This window comes from Pteropus medius, unplaced genomic scaffold (genome assembly GCF_902729225.1).
Source record: "Pteropus medius unplaced genomic scaffold, Ma_sr-lr_union100, whole genome shotgun sequence".
NCBI classification, from domain to species: Eukaryota; Metazoa; Chordata; class Mammalia; order Chiroptera; family Pteropodidae; genus Pteropus; species Pteropus medius.
The window spans coordinates 22,424,476-22,441,576 of record NW_024340692.1 but is presented as its reverse complement, the minus strand read 5'-3'; the positions used below and the strand labels follow the sequence as shown (position 1 = coordinate 22,441,576).

The window sequence follows — 17,101 nt, the reverse complement described above, 5'->3', positions numbered from 1 at the left end:
ACACTGGTGGTATGATAACATAATCAGAAATGTTGCGTTTTTCCAACATGTTCTACTTTAAGTACACTTATGATTATTAGGCTTTTTATTATACCACTCTCACAGGGTTTCTTGTTATAAGGACTCCATTAGAAGGAACGCATTATTAAGGTATCAGAGCGATACTAAATGAATGGTGTTCAGCAACAGAGATTTCTAGGTTGAGAGCTATCATAACAGGAGTTAAACTATAACACAAATTAATTAGTATTTGTATGAAGTAAAAAAAAAATACACTCATATCAACCTATAAAACTTGAAGTTACATTTCTTACATAGGCCTTTCAATAACCAAAATTTTCAATTTTTTTTTATAATGCCATAATGCTTTTAAAAAAGAACTAATCTATAATTCTGAAGTAAAACTTTTTAAAAAATGATATGGAAAAATTTATTTTACAAAATAAAGTACAAAGGCTTCAATTAAAGGAACATGAAGGTTTGTAATAGAGTAGGACCGTCCTACTTTGGGTGCATCATGAAAAGGCAGGTTCTCTGGAAAAAAACAATAATGCTGGGAAAAATGGAAGGCAGCAGGAAAAGAGGAAGATCAAGTAAGAGATGGATTGACTCCTTAAGAGAAGCCATAGGCGTGAGTCTACAGGAGCTGAGCAGGGCTGTTGAGGACAAGACACTGTGGACGTCACCCAATTACAGGGTTGCCAGGAGTCAGAGCTGACTCAAGGGCAAGTAACACACACACACACACACACACAGGAGCCAGTATCTTCCCAGTACATGTGCTGGTCTGCTTCTAGGATAATCCTGAAACAAGTACTAGTTTACACCAGTTGAGGCAGAAAGAAAAATGTGAAAAAAATTCTGCATTAAGCTAAATTGGTCAATTATCAAAGCTAAAAATTACAAGAATCATAAAAATTTTAACTAATGCTAAGTTGATTAGCATTAATAGTAAGGTATAATTTCAAAAGTATATTTCAAAGGATTGGGCAGAGGGTGAATGGTATCCTTTTAGAGTATGTAAAGGGGCAGTGATACTGGGTAGCACCGAAGAAATCTAGATTGAATAAACTTTGTATTGAATCTTGCATAGAGAATGCAGTTTGTCTACACTTTCTACTTGAATCCTACAGAAATGAGGAAATCCAATTATTTTCAGCTAAACTGCATCGGCATTTGTATAGCACCCTCCAATGAAGGAGTATTCTGGCCTTACGACAATGTAACTCATGTTTAAGCTCTCCATTTGTAAGGGCCTTTGCTACTGGTAGGGTGACTCAGATAGAAGGTAGATGAAGCAAATTCAACTTAAAAAGAACTTCTGTCCCCAGTGCTCGTAAAATGCTTAGTGGGAGAGAGGTTGAAATACATTAAGTTAAATGCTATCCTGTGGCCTTTTCTGGGGGCGGATCTAACTTTTCTACGCTTTTTCTGGTCCCACTGATACCAGATATTAGTGGGACCTGATACACATTGTGAAAGGAAAACATTTTATAAACCAAAAACAAGAGGTATCCTACCTTCTCACTTGAAAGAAAAAGATAGTGATCACAATCTGAAGACTCCCTGAGTTGTGGATCTGCAGCTCCTTATCTTAGGTCAGGCTCCGCACAATCAAGAATATTCAATCACTGGCTGGCCCATGCCTCCAACGGCAGTTGCTTTCAAGTTTTTTTTCCCAATAGGAAATAACACTTCAAAATGTGGCCCAGTACACACAGGATATAGATATTTAACTGAAACATTATTTCAAGAAACAATGTTTAACCTTGTTATATGCAATGCTCTCTTTTCTATTCCACTTTTTAAATATGCTGGTCTTGAGCTGCTGAATATATTTCATGGCCCACTACTAGGTTAAGACTTACAGTTTGAAAAACACTGTCCTTGAGGATTTTGGTTGATCTTGAGAAAAGATATAAGATACTCAGAGAGTATTTTGTAAATGTGGAGAAATCAGAAGCTTCTTTTTGTACCAGAAATTAAAGTTGCTATGTCTAATGATCATAGTTTTCTGGAGACTTGGCAGGAAACAGACACTCTGCCTAGGGTTTCACACAATAATCACGGATTAGAATATATGCTCTGCTAGAATTAAGGACCTGGGGCTATAGCTAACAAATAATATAAAGAGCTGACACAATACTCAGGACCTCATCCAACAGCTACTAGCAAACAAGCAAGACAAGCTCAACGTTCTCAAGCAGAGAGCCATTAAAGGTAGTAAAATGTCATTCGGGACAGATTGTTATCAAATATAGTAAAATTCTGGATTCTAATATTCAAGAAAAAAGAATATACAATTAAACACATAATTGTAAATTGTAAAATGTCATACTAAAAAGACTGACTCATCTAGCAATCTACTGGTTTTCTTTGTTTAGAGGAAGACAATATTCTAAGACAACTGATAAACTACTGCTCTTGAAATTGTGAGTCTTTCTACTCTAGAAGCAGCAGAAGTGATGGGAGGTGCTGACAGGAAGATGATGGTAGAGCAAGAATTAAAAAAGACATTTCTAGGTCCTTAATGGTAAGGGAACAGGAAGAATAGGCATATTGGCTTTGTATGTGTAATAGTTATAAGACCCATTCTTCCTAGTCTTCAGAGGATACTAGAATTTCCACGCTGCTCTTTTAGGTTTATCTCTTTTAACATGGGATACCCAAGGAGTTGTGGGTCTGTATTTTTTCTGAGAATAAAATCATGAAACTGGAGTAGGTAAAGAGGTACCTGGCTAATGGTATTGAAAGGAACTCCAGCGAAGCAACATTTGGTATGAGGACAATCTCAAGAGTTTTCTGACTACCTCTACTTTTAGGTTTAATTCTAATGCATGCAAAATGGGAGGAGCTCAGCAACAGAGAAAATGTGTATGTTATGTTGAACAAAGGTCATCATGGGAGGACGTACTATCATGTGATTTGAAATTTGTCATCTTTTGTCAGCAAAGAAAAAAACATTCTGGGGGAAACTACTGATAATAAACAATGTGTTTTTATAATCGGGAAAATCAATAATATTTAGTAAAGCAGGATTTGGTCAGGAAGGAATACAATTACAATCTGGCATGCTGTTTATTTTAGCTTTTACAACAAAGCAAGGGTTTGAGGAACCTGAGGAACATTTCACAACCATTGACTATACAGAGTCTCCAATTTCAAAAACAGTTTATAATAATTTCATGGCACATACAACATGCACTGAATACTCTGCATTATTTATAACTAAATAAAACTCTGCATCATTCTCATGATTCACAATCATATATTCATCTCCTGTCTCTTGAAAAAGTCCTTTAATACTAGGTTTTTGAACAAAAACCAAGAAAAAAAAAACCCATAACCTTATTTTTAATGTGAACCCCATGATTTTTGTTCTGATGAGCTATACATTTAAAAGAATGATTCTCACTTGAATAACTGTAGAGACAGCAAACTGGAAATTCTTGATCTATTACTAACAGGACAGGGTACTGGGTTAGTCTTTAGGGTACATATATTTACTTATGAGAGGGGCTGTCTGTTCTGAAGCATAACTCAGATCTAAGATGGTGGGAGTTTTATTTATTTCATATTACCACTGAATGGAAAGCTGGTATTGTTAAGGCTTCAGGAATTTTCCTTTAAAGTCAGTATATTAAAAACATGACCCGGGTAAACCAAGTAGATCCATGGAGATGGCTTGAAGAAGTTTTTCTAAGGCTTCAAAGTTCTCAGAGGAGCTTTCCCTTTCTGGGTATGACACTCATTTCTTCAAGCCTTTCTTAAGATGAGGCTTGAAAGGGTATTATTATTCAATCTGACATTATATATAAAAGATTGTTTTTTTATAGACATGCTGAATATTTGAAGTATAATTCAAACCTATCCTTTATAAAAAAATAAGGAAAATAATACCAAAATATTTATCTGTAAAAAGAACTTCTTGTTTCTAAAGAAACCACCACTAAAGTTTTCTGGATACCACTGCAATGTTTGATTTGATCACTAGTTTGATCACTCCCATCACTTATTCAAGGAGTCTGAAATAAGCATGATAGAAGTTTAAAATATAAACTGGGAACATTCAACTTAGCTCCATATAAAGGCTAAATATATGGTCAATTTCTCTGTCACTGCAGAGAATCACCTGGAGGAAATATTTAAGATTCATAAAAGAAATGTTTCTTTTATAAAGTAATTAGAATTTTAACCAAATGCATGATTCAGGTTAGAAAACCAGATGGATCCCCAAAGAGTTGAAATATTTTAATCACACAGCTGTTTTACCTGATTCTAAATGATACATATATACATTTTTGTGTACTTGAAATTACTTCTGTATGTAATATACTTCCCAAACAGGTTTTGGAAGGTATAAGGTGGAAACTGTAATGATTTATTACGGTGTGTCTTCAAGCAGTGTTCATCAGAGGCTCGGGGAAGGTTCTCTTGCTTCTTCTAGCTTTGTGAGGATCCACTGTTGTGAGGAAATACACCAATATTTACTTACTTCAATGAACTTGCAATGAAACTCAAAATGTAATGAACAGAAATCTAGAAGTTGGCTTTCCAATTTAGTTAGGTGTATACTCATGGGCAATAATTAAATTCATCCTGCGTAAGAGATCATTCACTCATTTAAATAGCCCACATGGTTCAGGGACAATGGGACTCGGTTTTATTTAACAGTAAGAATAATGTTTTTCTAAGGTCTTTGGACTTGGATGGTCATCTTCAGAATAAGAAATGTAAAACTAACCATCCTGAGAGAGAAAGGTAATTTGGCAGCTGGACTGAGTAATTCTGGCATAGTGTGAAAACCATCTATGAAAAATTCCTTCCAACCTATGCCAATTCTGTATCACAAACCTTCATGAGTCCATATATAGGATTCTACTGAGTAGGAATAATTACATAGAGTTCTATAGTGGGTAATAGCACAGCAACATTCTTGAGCATTTTGAGTGTTCTCATAATATGTTTTCTATTTTAAAAGGATTTGAAATCGAAATGTAAAATGCAAACGTACTGCAATCCTATCTACCAATAATCCATTAGCATTGGGCATGTAAGACAGATAAAAGCCTTGGAGGTGATACTGGGGTTATTCCATTATGAAAAGCTTTAGCAGATTTTTGCACTTCCTTAATTTAAGAAAAACCTAGGGAGAATAGCTCTAGGATAAGGAGAGAAAGAGAACCGAGCTCAGTAGCATTCTATGGATATTTTTAGCAGAGCAGGAGGATGAGTAACAAACCTTCAGGGATAAAATAACATGGTGACAGAGATTAAATGGAAAACTTATTACAGAGAAACTGAAAGAGACAATAATGTCCTTTGGCACATGAAAGAAGGCCTGAAAGTCATGCTATCATCATGCTCTACTCTGTCTTCATGTTCTAGGCAACATGAATATTGAGGCTCTGGTCACTTTATTCATCTTTCTTAGTAACTTGTCCCCTTTCGGTTTTCTGTTTGTATGCCAGTGTTGCCTTATATCAGTGTCTAGATAGAAAATTGCACAGCATGTGCTAAATGCACCAAGGTTCCTGGTTTGGGGTACAGATGTGACAAGCGAGCTGGGAAATAGTCATACCTAGCCAGGAACAAAACAGAGAGTAGCATGAGGGCAGAAGTATTAGAAATAGCATCTTACTTTTGATTAATGAGGTAGATAATCAGCTTAGTCTTCCTTTCTTGACAGTGTATGTCCTCGTAATTACTATAATCCCTAAAGTACGCATAGTGCTTTTCAGTTCACACGTTTCACATTTTGAGGAAACTGAGGTTAACTGACTCCCCCAAGGTCTTACAGTCAAGAAGGAACAGAACCGATATTCAAACAGATTTTTCTGACTACAGGCTTGGCTTCTTTTGTTCTGTGCCATGCTATGTGCTATGTTGTAGTAAGTGATCTTTTAAAAAAATTACTATAGCTATACAGTAAACCAATCAACAATGTGGGGTCATACTTTCCCTGATACAGCCGATAGCATAGCATTAGTATAAAATAATTTCTTTTGTTTGTTGACTTTTTTACAAAATATTACAATTAGGATTTAAAGTAAGGTGGAGCAATTTGATATGAAAAACAAGTAGGTGTGTTGAGGCCAATCTAATGTAAAGTAGTTTTGGGGAAATATTATCTAGTTACATATATTAAAACTGTCAAAACACAAAAACAAAATTAAAAGCAAACAAAACTTATCTGCCTTAAAAGTCCAACTTTCGTGGCTTTGAAATGAGAAGCTGCTATCTATTTATGTAAAAGATTTATTATATTTACCCTAGCATCCTCTGGGGTCTTGAAGTTAATTATTTTTCCAAACTCTTTGGCATGGAATACAGATTTCACTCGTTCCTATAATGAAATAAGTAACTTCATTAAAATGAAAATCCAGTTGTAGAAATATGATAAAGAAATGGCATACGGTTTTAGAAATTTGTGCTTAAAGCATCCTTGTTACACAAATTATACACCTTAAAAAAAGGCCAAGAATAGGAAACCAAGAATAATCAAACATAAATGAAAAAAAAAAAAAAAGACTAAATACTCACACATCCAGTATCACTAAACCTACGTAAAAAACCTTTCGGTGACTAGCTTTTAATTGCTAAAGCCATAAAGCCATAAAAGTTTACACAGAGGGCAGGAAGGAGATAAGTCTGGGAGCAGTGTCACTGTTTTTCCCTTCAGAAAACTTCTTGATATCTGGCCATAGAATAATGATGATTTCAGCTCAAAAATAATATATCCATATGTGGGTGTACATACATACACACATGTGGTTATGGGTGTGTGTGTATGTGTATAACTTCTGAGATTTTAAACCACTCATTCAATAATAATGTAGCTCAAGGATCAAAGAAATCAGGGTTGTTCCCAGATCCTATATGACTGTCTTCCACTTACTTTTTATACTCCTTTGGTATTCTGTTCAGTGTCTGTGGGGAAAACTGTCTAATGGTGGATGTTAAGCATTAGAGGGACAAATAGAATGAATGGGATTATTAAGGAGGAGGATGGTGTTTACCTCTGTTATCTATGGATAGGGTCACAGAAGAAGCAGTGTGGAAATTTTACTAGTCTAACAGTTCCTATAATTAATTCAAATATCTATGCAAATACGGACTCCAGAAGAAATTTGATTTAAAAAACAAAATGATGACTGCTGATACAATATCCCAAGAAAAGGCAGAAGGGGAAGAAATCAAGAAGATAAGAAGTTTATCCTTGAAGAGAGAAAAAAATATGAAAAAGCCAGGAAACTGGTATAGGTTAGACCAGAAGCTAATAGCCACTATCCATTATTTCATATGTGGTCACAGGGCCTTTCATTTTCTAAGTCAATCAGAGAAATTCTCAGTGGGAAGAGTTGGTCTCAGATACCCAAAAACTAGTATCCAGTCTACTTAAGAGCTGCCCCATGTCTTTGGAATGAGTGGTAAGACAAATGTTGTTTCTGCCTGCCTATGCCCAGTGTCCCACACTCCACATAAGATCTTACTGAATCTCCTTTGGGTAACTCTTTCTCACCTTCTCTACCTCCAAATACTTGAGAGAGCTCCCCTTCCTTCTTGGTAGAACCATGGTGATCCCATGACCCTCACCTGGTCATATGGTCCATTCTAACTCCCTGACCAAAGTGACTGAAGCAGGAATAAGCAAGTCATCAAAGGAGGCTCAATAAGAAGCTTTCATTCTGCTGAGCTACTAGGATATAAGCTTGGAACTTCTGCTGACCATCCTGTCCCCAGAGGATAGCCTGCTTGAGAATGAAGCCAACACTGAAGAAAGTAAAAGCTAGAGATGGGGGTGGTGAAGAAGAGGGAGTATGAAGGAGAAGAGAAAGGGAGGAAGAATAATTGCTAACGACATAGTTTGAGCATATCTAAGTTACAAGATGTAGACATAAGACTTTTCCGTTACATGAGTCAATTCAACCCCTCAAAATAAAAATGAAACAAAAATAACAAAGAATACAACTTCCTTGGGTTACATTTCTACTAATATAGCCAGTGCCAAAGTGGCCCTACACATAAGTATCTGGGCAAATATCCTAAGGCCGAATTCATTATCTTATATCATATATACCTATTATATTAATACACTTATATATTACTCCATCCTATAATACCTAGTACAATCATTACAACTTACAATGGATATTGAGTCTCTATTGATTTACCAAATGACTAGCAATTCATTATATTTTATATCAACATCCAAGTACCAGGCACTGTACTAGCTGCTGGGAATCAAAGCAAAGAGAGAAAACAGTCTCTGCCTTCAAGAAGGTTTAATTTAATTGGAAAGATAATATCTATAAAAGAGAAAGAATTATCAACAATCGGCTGTTAGACAACTTTTCAAGTGTCTTTTTGTGAGATTTTTCAGGGAAAAACATTCTGTACGGAACTGCTAGAGATTCTGAAGTATACAAGTGATTTTCTCATTTTAGCGCCATAGACAGCAGTAGGAAGATGAGGCTTTATGACTGAATAAAATGAAGACCCAGGAATGTTGTTGTCAGTGTAATAGCGCATAAAGTAGCATATTTTTTCTTGGCCTAGCTTTCTTTTCTTTAAGCCTGAGTAAGACAGCAGTAACATCTATAAAAGAGATAGGAATATTACAAAAGTAAAGAGGACTACTTCAATGCATTATTTTCAGTTCTAAGTTTTCAAAAAAAAAAAATCTATTCAACATACCTTTGCTTCAATGCGCAATCTTCTCCCATGAACAATAAATGGCTCTTTGGTAAACTCATCAAAATTGTACTGCCACTCACATGTAAGCTGTCCAAATGTTCCTTTTGTTACAAATAATACACCACACAAAAAAAAAAAAAAAAAAATTCACTTTAAAAACCAAGGCACTTATATTCAATAACATAATATTATCAGAATACGCAATTTTTGCAAGTACATATAGAACATTTACCAAGAGACTACTAGATTTTGGGTCATAAAAAACCTTAATGAATTGAAAACAACTGAAATCATATGAAGTATGTTCTCTCATAATGAAATTAAACTAGAAACCAATAACAGAATAATAATGAGAATATTTCTAAATGCTTCAAAATTAGCATACTCCTAAATAGTGTGTGGGTCAAAAATTCTCAACGGAAATTAGAAAAAAATTTGAACTGAATGAGAATGAAAATACAACCAAATTTGTGTGATGCAGCTTAAGCAATGTTAGTGCGGAATTTATAGCACAACATACTTACGTTAGAAAAAATGAAGTAGTTATAAGACCAAACATATAAGGCATTTTATAATAGGAAAAGTTTGCAGAACCAATATTCTGGGGAACTGTCATGTAATTAATGCTTTAGAATAAGTACTTTTATTACTAAGGCTCCATGTAATACGTTTACTAACATACACCAAAAGAGTCTTTTAAAATTAATTCTTGTTTTCTCCCCATTATGAGGGAAAAAGTAAAGCAATGAAAATGCATTCTGTCTACAATTCTATTTAAGCCTTTCTTCAAAGGCCTTTCTTCCCCAATTCTTCCTTCTGGTTGAAACATCAATTATAGGTACAACCAGAGGTTTCTTTAAGCAACTATACTTTAAGTTAAGGAATTGAGTTAAAGAAAAACCTGGCTCTTGGCTAGAATGGAAGAGAAAACTTATCAGGACTTACATCTCTCAGTTTCCTGTCTGATACCCTCTTTCACCAATCCTGGAACGTAGGGGCTGTGGAACAAACCTACTGGTCCTCTAGTACGTCTTCAACCATGTGAAAAATCAAAGATAGGCTAATCTCATAGCAGGTAACTAGTATTCCTTCTCTTGATTTAAAGACTTTTTTATCCTCAAATCTGAAACTTGGAAAGAAAATCCTAAGAATAAATATTACCTTTCGATCATTACAACTCACACAGTTCCCTGACTATGGCAAGGTTTATGTGACCTTATTTTAAGAGTTCCACTATGTCGAAAAGAAGGTAATTTTTAAAATGTTGCAAGCTTTGTTTAACTCTAATGAGTCACTCTTCCTTTAGTCAATGAGGTTAACAAAAACATGATTGAAAACTCCTATGAACAAAATGCTGAAGCACTGTCTGGAACTATAAAAGTTTAGCAACGATTTAGATGTAAATTACAGTACATACTACTAAATACTAGGCAGTCATTTACCACTTAAGAAATATCTCCATATGCTGACATGGAATAATCTTCAAGACACAGATCTTAAATAAAAAATTAAAATGAAGTACAAAATTGTGTATGTAATAGATTTCCATTTATATTAAAAAATATGTGTGAATGCTTGCACAGGGGAAGAATATTTCAGGAATGATACAAAGGAAACAAGTAAAAGTGGCTGCCTCTGGGAAGGGGAAAAGAGGAAGTGGTATCTGGGATGGAATGAAGACTGACTTTCACATGTATACGTTCTAATAGTGTGTGAGTTTAAAGTCTATGCAATGGCCTTTAAGTTTATTTTCAAGACTATGTTACTTTTTGTATAAGAAAATTAAAATAGTGCTGTAAATTTTAAGACTTGGAAATTATTAGTATTAAAAACATTAAAAATGACTAAATTCAATAGTCAACTTAAACTAACAAGATGCTTATATAACCTCACCTTTTCAATAGTGAATAAAACTACACAGGTTTGCTGACCACTCCTTCCTATTTAGCCATAATCTCTCCCCCTCAGTCACATTTTCACTCTGCCATCCCAAAATCTCCATATTAATAGTGCACTTGCTCATTCTTTTCCCTAGTAAAAAAATGACTCCTGCAAAAACATGCCCCTCTGAGGCTATGCCACTGTATTTTTGCATGTACCTTCTACTGCCTAAAGGTCTGTTTGAGAATTTGGCTATAGCTGGGAGCATCTCTGGAACAAAAGGTGAATAACAACTGCTTCACTTCATGAGTGGTTGTCAGTTAACCCCTCATCAAATTATATTAGAGAAAGTTACCTTTTGGTTATCATTAACATATCTGTTTTATTGATCATGACATGGGTAAAATATTTGTATTTTGCAAATCTTCCATTTTCCATGACCTAAAAAAAAGTGAAAGTGAGAAAATCAATAAAATTACTATTGTAATGCAAGTAATCTCTTTTGATCCTTTAAAAACCACCTCTCAATGGGGGCAAGTCGTTAACAATTATATAGTAAATATATCATCAGAAAGTTGAATATTCACAAAATCATTGCTGCTTCCTTTTTAAAAGCACCTATCTGCACTGCTTTATTTAAGATTACTCAATTGCAGCTAAGCCAATATTTAATGCTGAATTTTTAAGAGACATTATCTTACAAAGTTTAAACTGAGCCTATTAGGTTTGTATTAAACTATCACATTCATATTATCTTGGAAAATATATTAGTATTTGATTACATCTATACAAAAATATATGTAAACACATATTTAAACATATGTACCATATAAATTACTATTAGCTCCCACCTTGTCTCTATCTGCCTTACAAACGTGATTTTCTTTGCTAATCTCACAACTCATTAAAAAAAAAGGAGCAAAGTGTTCCCAGACTAATGGGAAACCCAGCATCTAATTAGCATATGCAATGGCCTTTATTTTCAAGACGGTTGAAACACTGTCTAACCATGAAATTAATAATCCTTTGTGTCAGAAAATATTACTATATAAACAGAAGAAACTAGATCAATTTTAAATCTGTTCTAAATACTATTTGCTCTGAGGATGTGGTTAGTTTGGCTACTTAAAATATGTAGACCAGACTATTTTTTAAAGGCAAGCAAAGTAATTGTGACTAAGATTCTCCAATAAGACCTATGTTAAGAATTTAGCCAAAATGTTAGATCTCTTGATGAAATCCAAAAAGAGGATACAAAGAAAATTATGTTCCATGAGTGTATATCAAAAAAACTAAAGTTATTTAACCTAGAAGAAGACTAACAAGTGACTTCATAATAATCATGGCTGAGAAGCCTCATAGAATAGTCTTCATTTCTACTGAAGACAGAAGTTAAAACCACCACGACAACAAAAAATCCAACTACAACAAGATGAGGCATACAAATTAATGCATGGTAGAATTTTCTAACTTCAAAGATTACAGTATTGAGTAAAGAATATCTTTACTGTATCTTATAGTAGGTAGGGCAAATAAATACAAATTCCTTGAATTACAAATGAAAAAGGAACATAACCACAGGTTCAGAAGAAATTAATGTGAACTATTAGATAACAAATTATGCAAATAAATTTGAAAAACTATGCAAAATGGGTCATGTGTTAAGAAAATAAACATTATTAAGAGAGAGAAGAATCAAATATTGGAGAGGAAGAGTAGAAATTATTTGCAGATAAGATCTATCTGGAAAACTCAAGTACACAAAACTCAGTAACTTTATTTTATAAACACAATAGTCAACTTGAAAAATAGAAGGAAAAAATCCTGTTTACAAGGGAAATAAAAAGAAAGTTATCCTCAAGTTTAACACATAACATACAGAATTTATGTGATAAAAGTTAAAACACAGTATTGAGGGGAAAAACAAAATTTGAATAGGGAAATCTATTTCTTATTCCTGGATAGAAAAATTCATTATAATAAAGATGTTATCTCCCCACCCCCAGTTTTACACACACACACACACACACACACACACACACACACACACACACACACTGTCACACACACGCGCGCCACTCACTCACTCTCTCTCTCCCCCCACCTCCCCTCCTCCCTCCTCCCTCCTCCTGTCCCTTCTCCCCCTCTTCTCTCTTTCTCTCCTTGATTCCAGGATAGTGTTTCTCAGTTTGTTCTGGGAAAGAAGATTTAACAAAATACTAATATTTATCTAAGAAAAAGTGATAATATCCAGTAAATTTTGAAAGGAGAATTAGAACTGCCTTAGCAGATATTAATACAATTTATCAGTTGCAGTAGTGAAACAGTTTGGTGCTGGTAGAACTTATATACAGACATATCAATAGAAGAAACAGATTCCAGAAAATGACCAAAATGCACACAGGACTCTATAAAATCCTATATATCTATATACAGGAATTTACGAAATCAACACAGCATTTCCGATTCCTGGGCAAAAGTGTGTATTATTACATAAATGGTGTTTCAGGCAACTAACTGGCTAAAAATGAATCCCTGCTTCTCTCTTTATACCAAATTAATTCCTTCCACAGGATTCATTTATTTAAGTATACAAAACAAAACTGTAGTGGGAAAGGCTTAAACATAAAACAGAAAGTCAATAAAACTTAATGTAAAAACCCCTAAGTACATGGAAATTAGACACCTCTGACTGGCAAAACAATAAGCAAATAGAAATAAAATAACAAAAGTAAAAAAATAAGTTGGGAAAATATTTAACAATAGAGATATAGAGCTAATATCATAACAGAATTCTATGAATATGAATAAACCAATAGAAGAAAGGTAAATAAACTAATTGAAAAATGTGACAGGTTTATGAACAGGTAGTTCAGCAAAACAAACAAAATGTGAACAATAAACATATGAGAAAATATTCAACTTAACTCGAAATCAAGAAAATGCAAATCAATTAAACATACCCATTGGGTTGGCAATTCCAGGGCAAGTATTTATCTTATGCAAAAGTATGTCAAGATATACATATAGAAATCTTCATGGTAACAGTGTTAAAAGCAAAAAATGTTAAGTGTTCATTAATAGGGGACTATTTAAACTATAGAATAGTCAAACAATGGGATGATATTATACGGTCATAAAAAAGAAAAAGGTAGGCTTGTATACTAATATAGAAAGATGTGCAAGATAATACGAAGTGAAATTACTGAGAACAAATGAGGGGTGCAGAAACACATACAGGTATACTTATATATAAACGCACAGAAAATTTCTGGAAGGGTTGGTAGTAACACACCAATCTGTTCATTGCACTTATCTCTGGGCTTGGAAAGGATAATAGTGGGAGTGGAAGCTAAGCTTTATTTTTAACTTTACAATCTTTTGCTTCACTTCTGTGGTATTTCATAAGAAATTGGCTCAAAAGCGTTTACTTTCTTTTGTCCTATATGGCCAAGTTTTAAAATCAAGAATAGAAATGTTGATCTCTTCAAGAACATCACTGCTACTAGGAGTCAAAAAAAAATCAATATATCCTATTAATAGATAATAATCTTCAAATAACTTAAAAGCTATGGTTCAACCTTAACCTCAGTACCTAGCTTCTATTTCAATATTGTGTTAAGTTTGGGCATTGGAGTTGAGCCTGCCTCTCATCACTTTTCACTTTTTAGCCTGTACTTTAATAAAATATAACCTGTGCTTATAAGCAATTAAACCAATTTCAATAGTCACAGTAGCATCTGGTATAAATAAAAGCTAAACAAAAAAGGTCAATCATGCAATGTTTTCTGGAGTTCATCAAAAACCTTATACAACACTTGAAAGATAAACGCACATTATGATCCAAACCATCTACTATGAAACATATAATGAACCATATTCTTTATTAGAATGGATAAATTTGAATAAATGTCAAAGATAACTCCTTACACAACAAAATTTTACTGGTCAGTCTCCATTACAAACACATGAATATGGACTAAGAACAGCACTCACTGTAAGCAGAAGCTAAAACTTTGGAACTTAATCCCATAGAAGCATGGGAGCGAATGGAAATGTGATAGCTTATCAGCCACCACCTTCCATCATGCTGTACAGTCTACAAATGCCATGCTTTGGTAACAACTTTCTGCCTAATTATTCGACTTGATAAATTTTCTGTGTAAAAAGCTTTATGCTTTTCAAAATGTCATGTTATTTTAGGGGAAAATAACAACAGAATTTTACACCTAAAGGAATGTTATTGTACAGTCTAAACCAATCTCTTCCTTTAAGACATGAAGAAATCGAGTACCAGGCGTCTTAAACATCTAATCTTCACAATGACCTAGTGTAGTTAGGTTATAGTTAAGTGACTTGCTTGGGGTCACACTGTCAATTACAAAAGTGGGCTCAGAAAGGTGGTTTCTTCACTTCTAATTCCACTGCTTTTCACTATACCATGATGTCTCCTCTTATGGTGCCTCAAAAATGTCTTCAGTATCCTTGAATGCTGGATATTGCTGAGTTAAGCAGCTAAAGCAGTCAGGCCCGTTGGTTTTCTTTAGGTTAACAGGGTCCAAATAATTTAGTGTTAATGTCCTATCTTTCTCCATCTCAAACAGATGTCAGCTTTGAATGTTTCTACTAAAGTAATTGTGATACCCTTTAAAATTAATAAACCAGCAAAACCAAGGCTGAGTCACTATGTAGAGCCTTTGCAAAAAGACCACGATTTGACTGAAATATCAAATGACTTAGCTGAAGTATTAAGCACAATAGCCTGTGCTTTAGATATGTTAGCCCAATTTAACATGCTAGAATGTTAAAGGAAAAACAATTTTTGCCTTATTCATAAAAAGTATATATGAATTACCTATCATCATTTGAGAACTTTCTTAAAGAAATAAATGGAAAAATAGAAAGGTAACTACATTCATTACATATAATTGTCAGAATCTATAGATAATTAAAAATGTATGGTTATTGGTAAAAGGATCCATTTTGCATTAGAAAATACAAGTATGTTAACCTTAGTTGGTCACAGACTCAGAGTGGTCACAAACTCAGAGTCACACAGAAAACAGGAACTTCAAAGACACTGGTATCAGGGTTACCCTCTATTAAATCCATGTTCCCAATACTTTAAAGAGAGAACATAAACTAGAAATTACTATGCAGAAAACATGCTAACACTCTCAAATTATACAAATGCTATGAAGTAGAGTTCTATAATAAAAATATTTTTGGAAAAAAAGCAAAATATGATAAGATATTAGGAACAAATCACTAACACAGAAGATTTTTAGATCCCAAACAATATATACTTGTCCCTCAGTATTGGCAGGGAATTGGTTCCAGTCATCTCCCTGGACACCAGAATCTGCAGATGCTCAAGTCCCTTAGTTCGCCCTCTGCATCAGCAAGTTTCATATCCTCGGATTCAATTCAATGCAGGATTGGCAGAACCGGTGGATATGAAGGCCTGACTGTAAAGTGCTAATAATTTGTGGGAAATATACAAAGTATAAGAACACAAAATTCAGCAAAAAAGAAAATCTGATTAATATCTCATTTTTCTAAAGGTCATGGGGGATAAAAGGAAAATGAAATTTATCTAGATAAAAGGTAAAGTAAAAGTAAGAATGCTATCAAGCAGAAAATCTACTGGAGATGACAGGAAAAGAGGAAAGGTTTATGAACAGCTTATACTAAAAAATTAAACTTACTTTAAAAGCAACAAAGTTCAGGCAGATAATTTTAAACTAAAAGGGTAAATGCTACCATTTCTCAATTAGTTAAGAAATAGACACCTTGTTCAAAACAATCTTATATTTAGAGAAAATAATAGTCAGTAAGCATAACTTCGAGTTATCTGATTAAAGGTTATAAATAAAAAATGTTTTACTAATCCACTTCAAAAGACTCTGAGGGTCATGGCCAGGAAAAACAGGCATTGAACCAAGCTTTAGGATCAAACAGTAGAAATTCATTATCTCAAAGCTCAGTGATTTCATATACCTAATAAAATAAATGTAAACAGAACTGGAAAGTGATATTTAGCTTATTCCATGAGCCAAGTTGGTTTTTTAAAAAAATCAAATCTGAGTGTCATCAAATCTGAAGAGGAATTAGCCCTTATTTAGTCCCCCATACCTTTGTCTCCTCCCATACTATTGAGCTATTTCAACTGTCAAACTATAAACTATGTTGATAGCTTAGGCAGGGCAAGAAAGCTGAGCATAACCATGTGACATAAAAGCAAATAAAATAAAACTATTACCTTAATATGAATTGTCATCAACTGGTTCAATTAAAATGGTCTGGAGAAAGACAGAATTATGTTCATGACATAATTATGTGCATTGAAAACGGACCATTAATTAACCTACCGAATATATTCTAGAAAAAGGGCCAGAGAGGGAGAGGTGGGTAAGAAATAATTTAAGTGGATAGTTACAAGAGTCTCTTGTAATGCATTTCCAGCAGAACCTCTTTTGGGGAACACTACTGACTCATGATACCATGTATAATTGAAAACAAC

General features: G+C 34.0%; 1 protein-coding gene across 1 annotated transcript in view; it reads right to left on the bottom strand.

Moving 5' to 3' along the window:
• Nucleotides 1-448: 448 nt before the first annotated feature.
• VPS13A (vacuolar protein sorting 13 homolog A) overlaps nucleotides 449-17,101 on the bottom strand; it is a 179,043-nt gene continuing 162,390 nt past the window's right edge. Inside the window, exons 69-72 of the mRNA XM_039845143.1 lie at nucleotides 10,934-11,019; nucleotides 8,698-8,821; nucleotides 6,272-6,346; nucleotides 449-4,462 (exon numbers count right to left, since the gene is read on the bottom strand). Coding sequence (XP_039701077.1) covers nucleotides 4,412-4,462; nucleotides 6,272-6,346; nucleotides 8,698-8,821; nucleotides 10,934-11,019 — 336 coding nt within the window. The 3' untranslated portion in view covers nucleotides 449-4,411. The remainder of the gene's footprint in view (nucleotides 4,463-6,271; nucleotides 6,347-8,697; nucleotides 8,822-10,933; nucleotides 11,020-17,101) is intronic.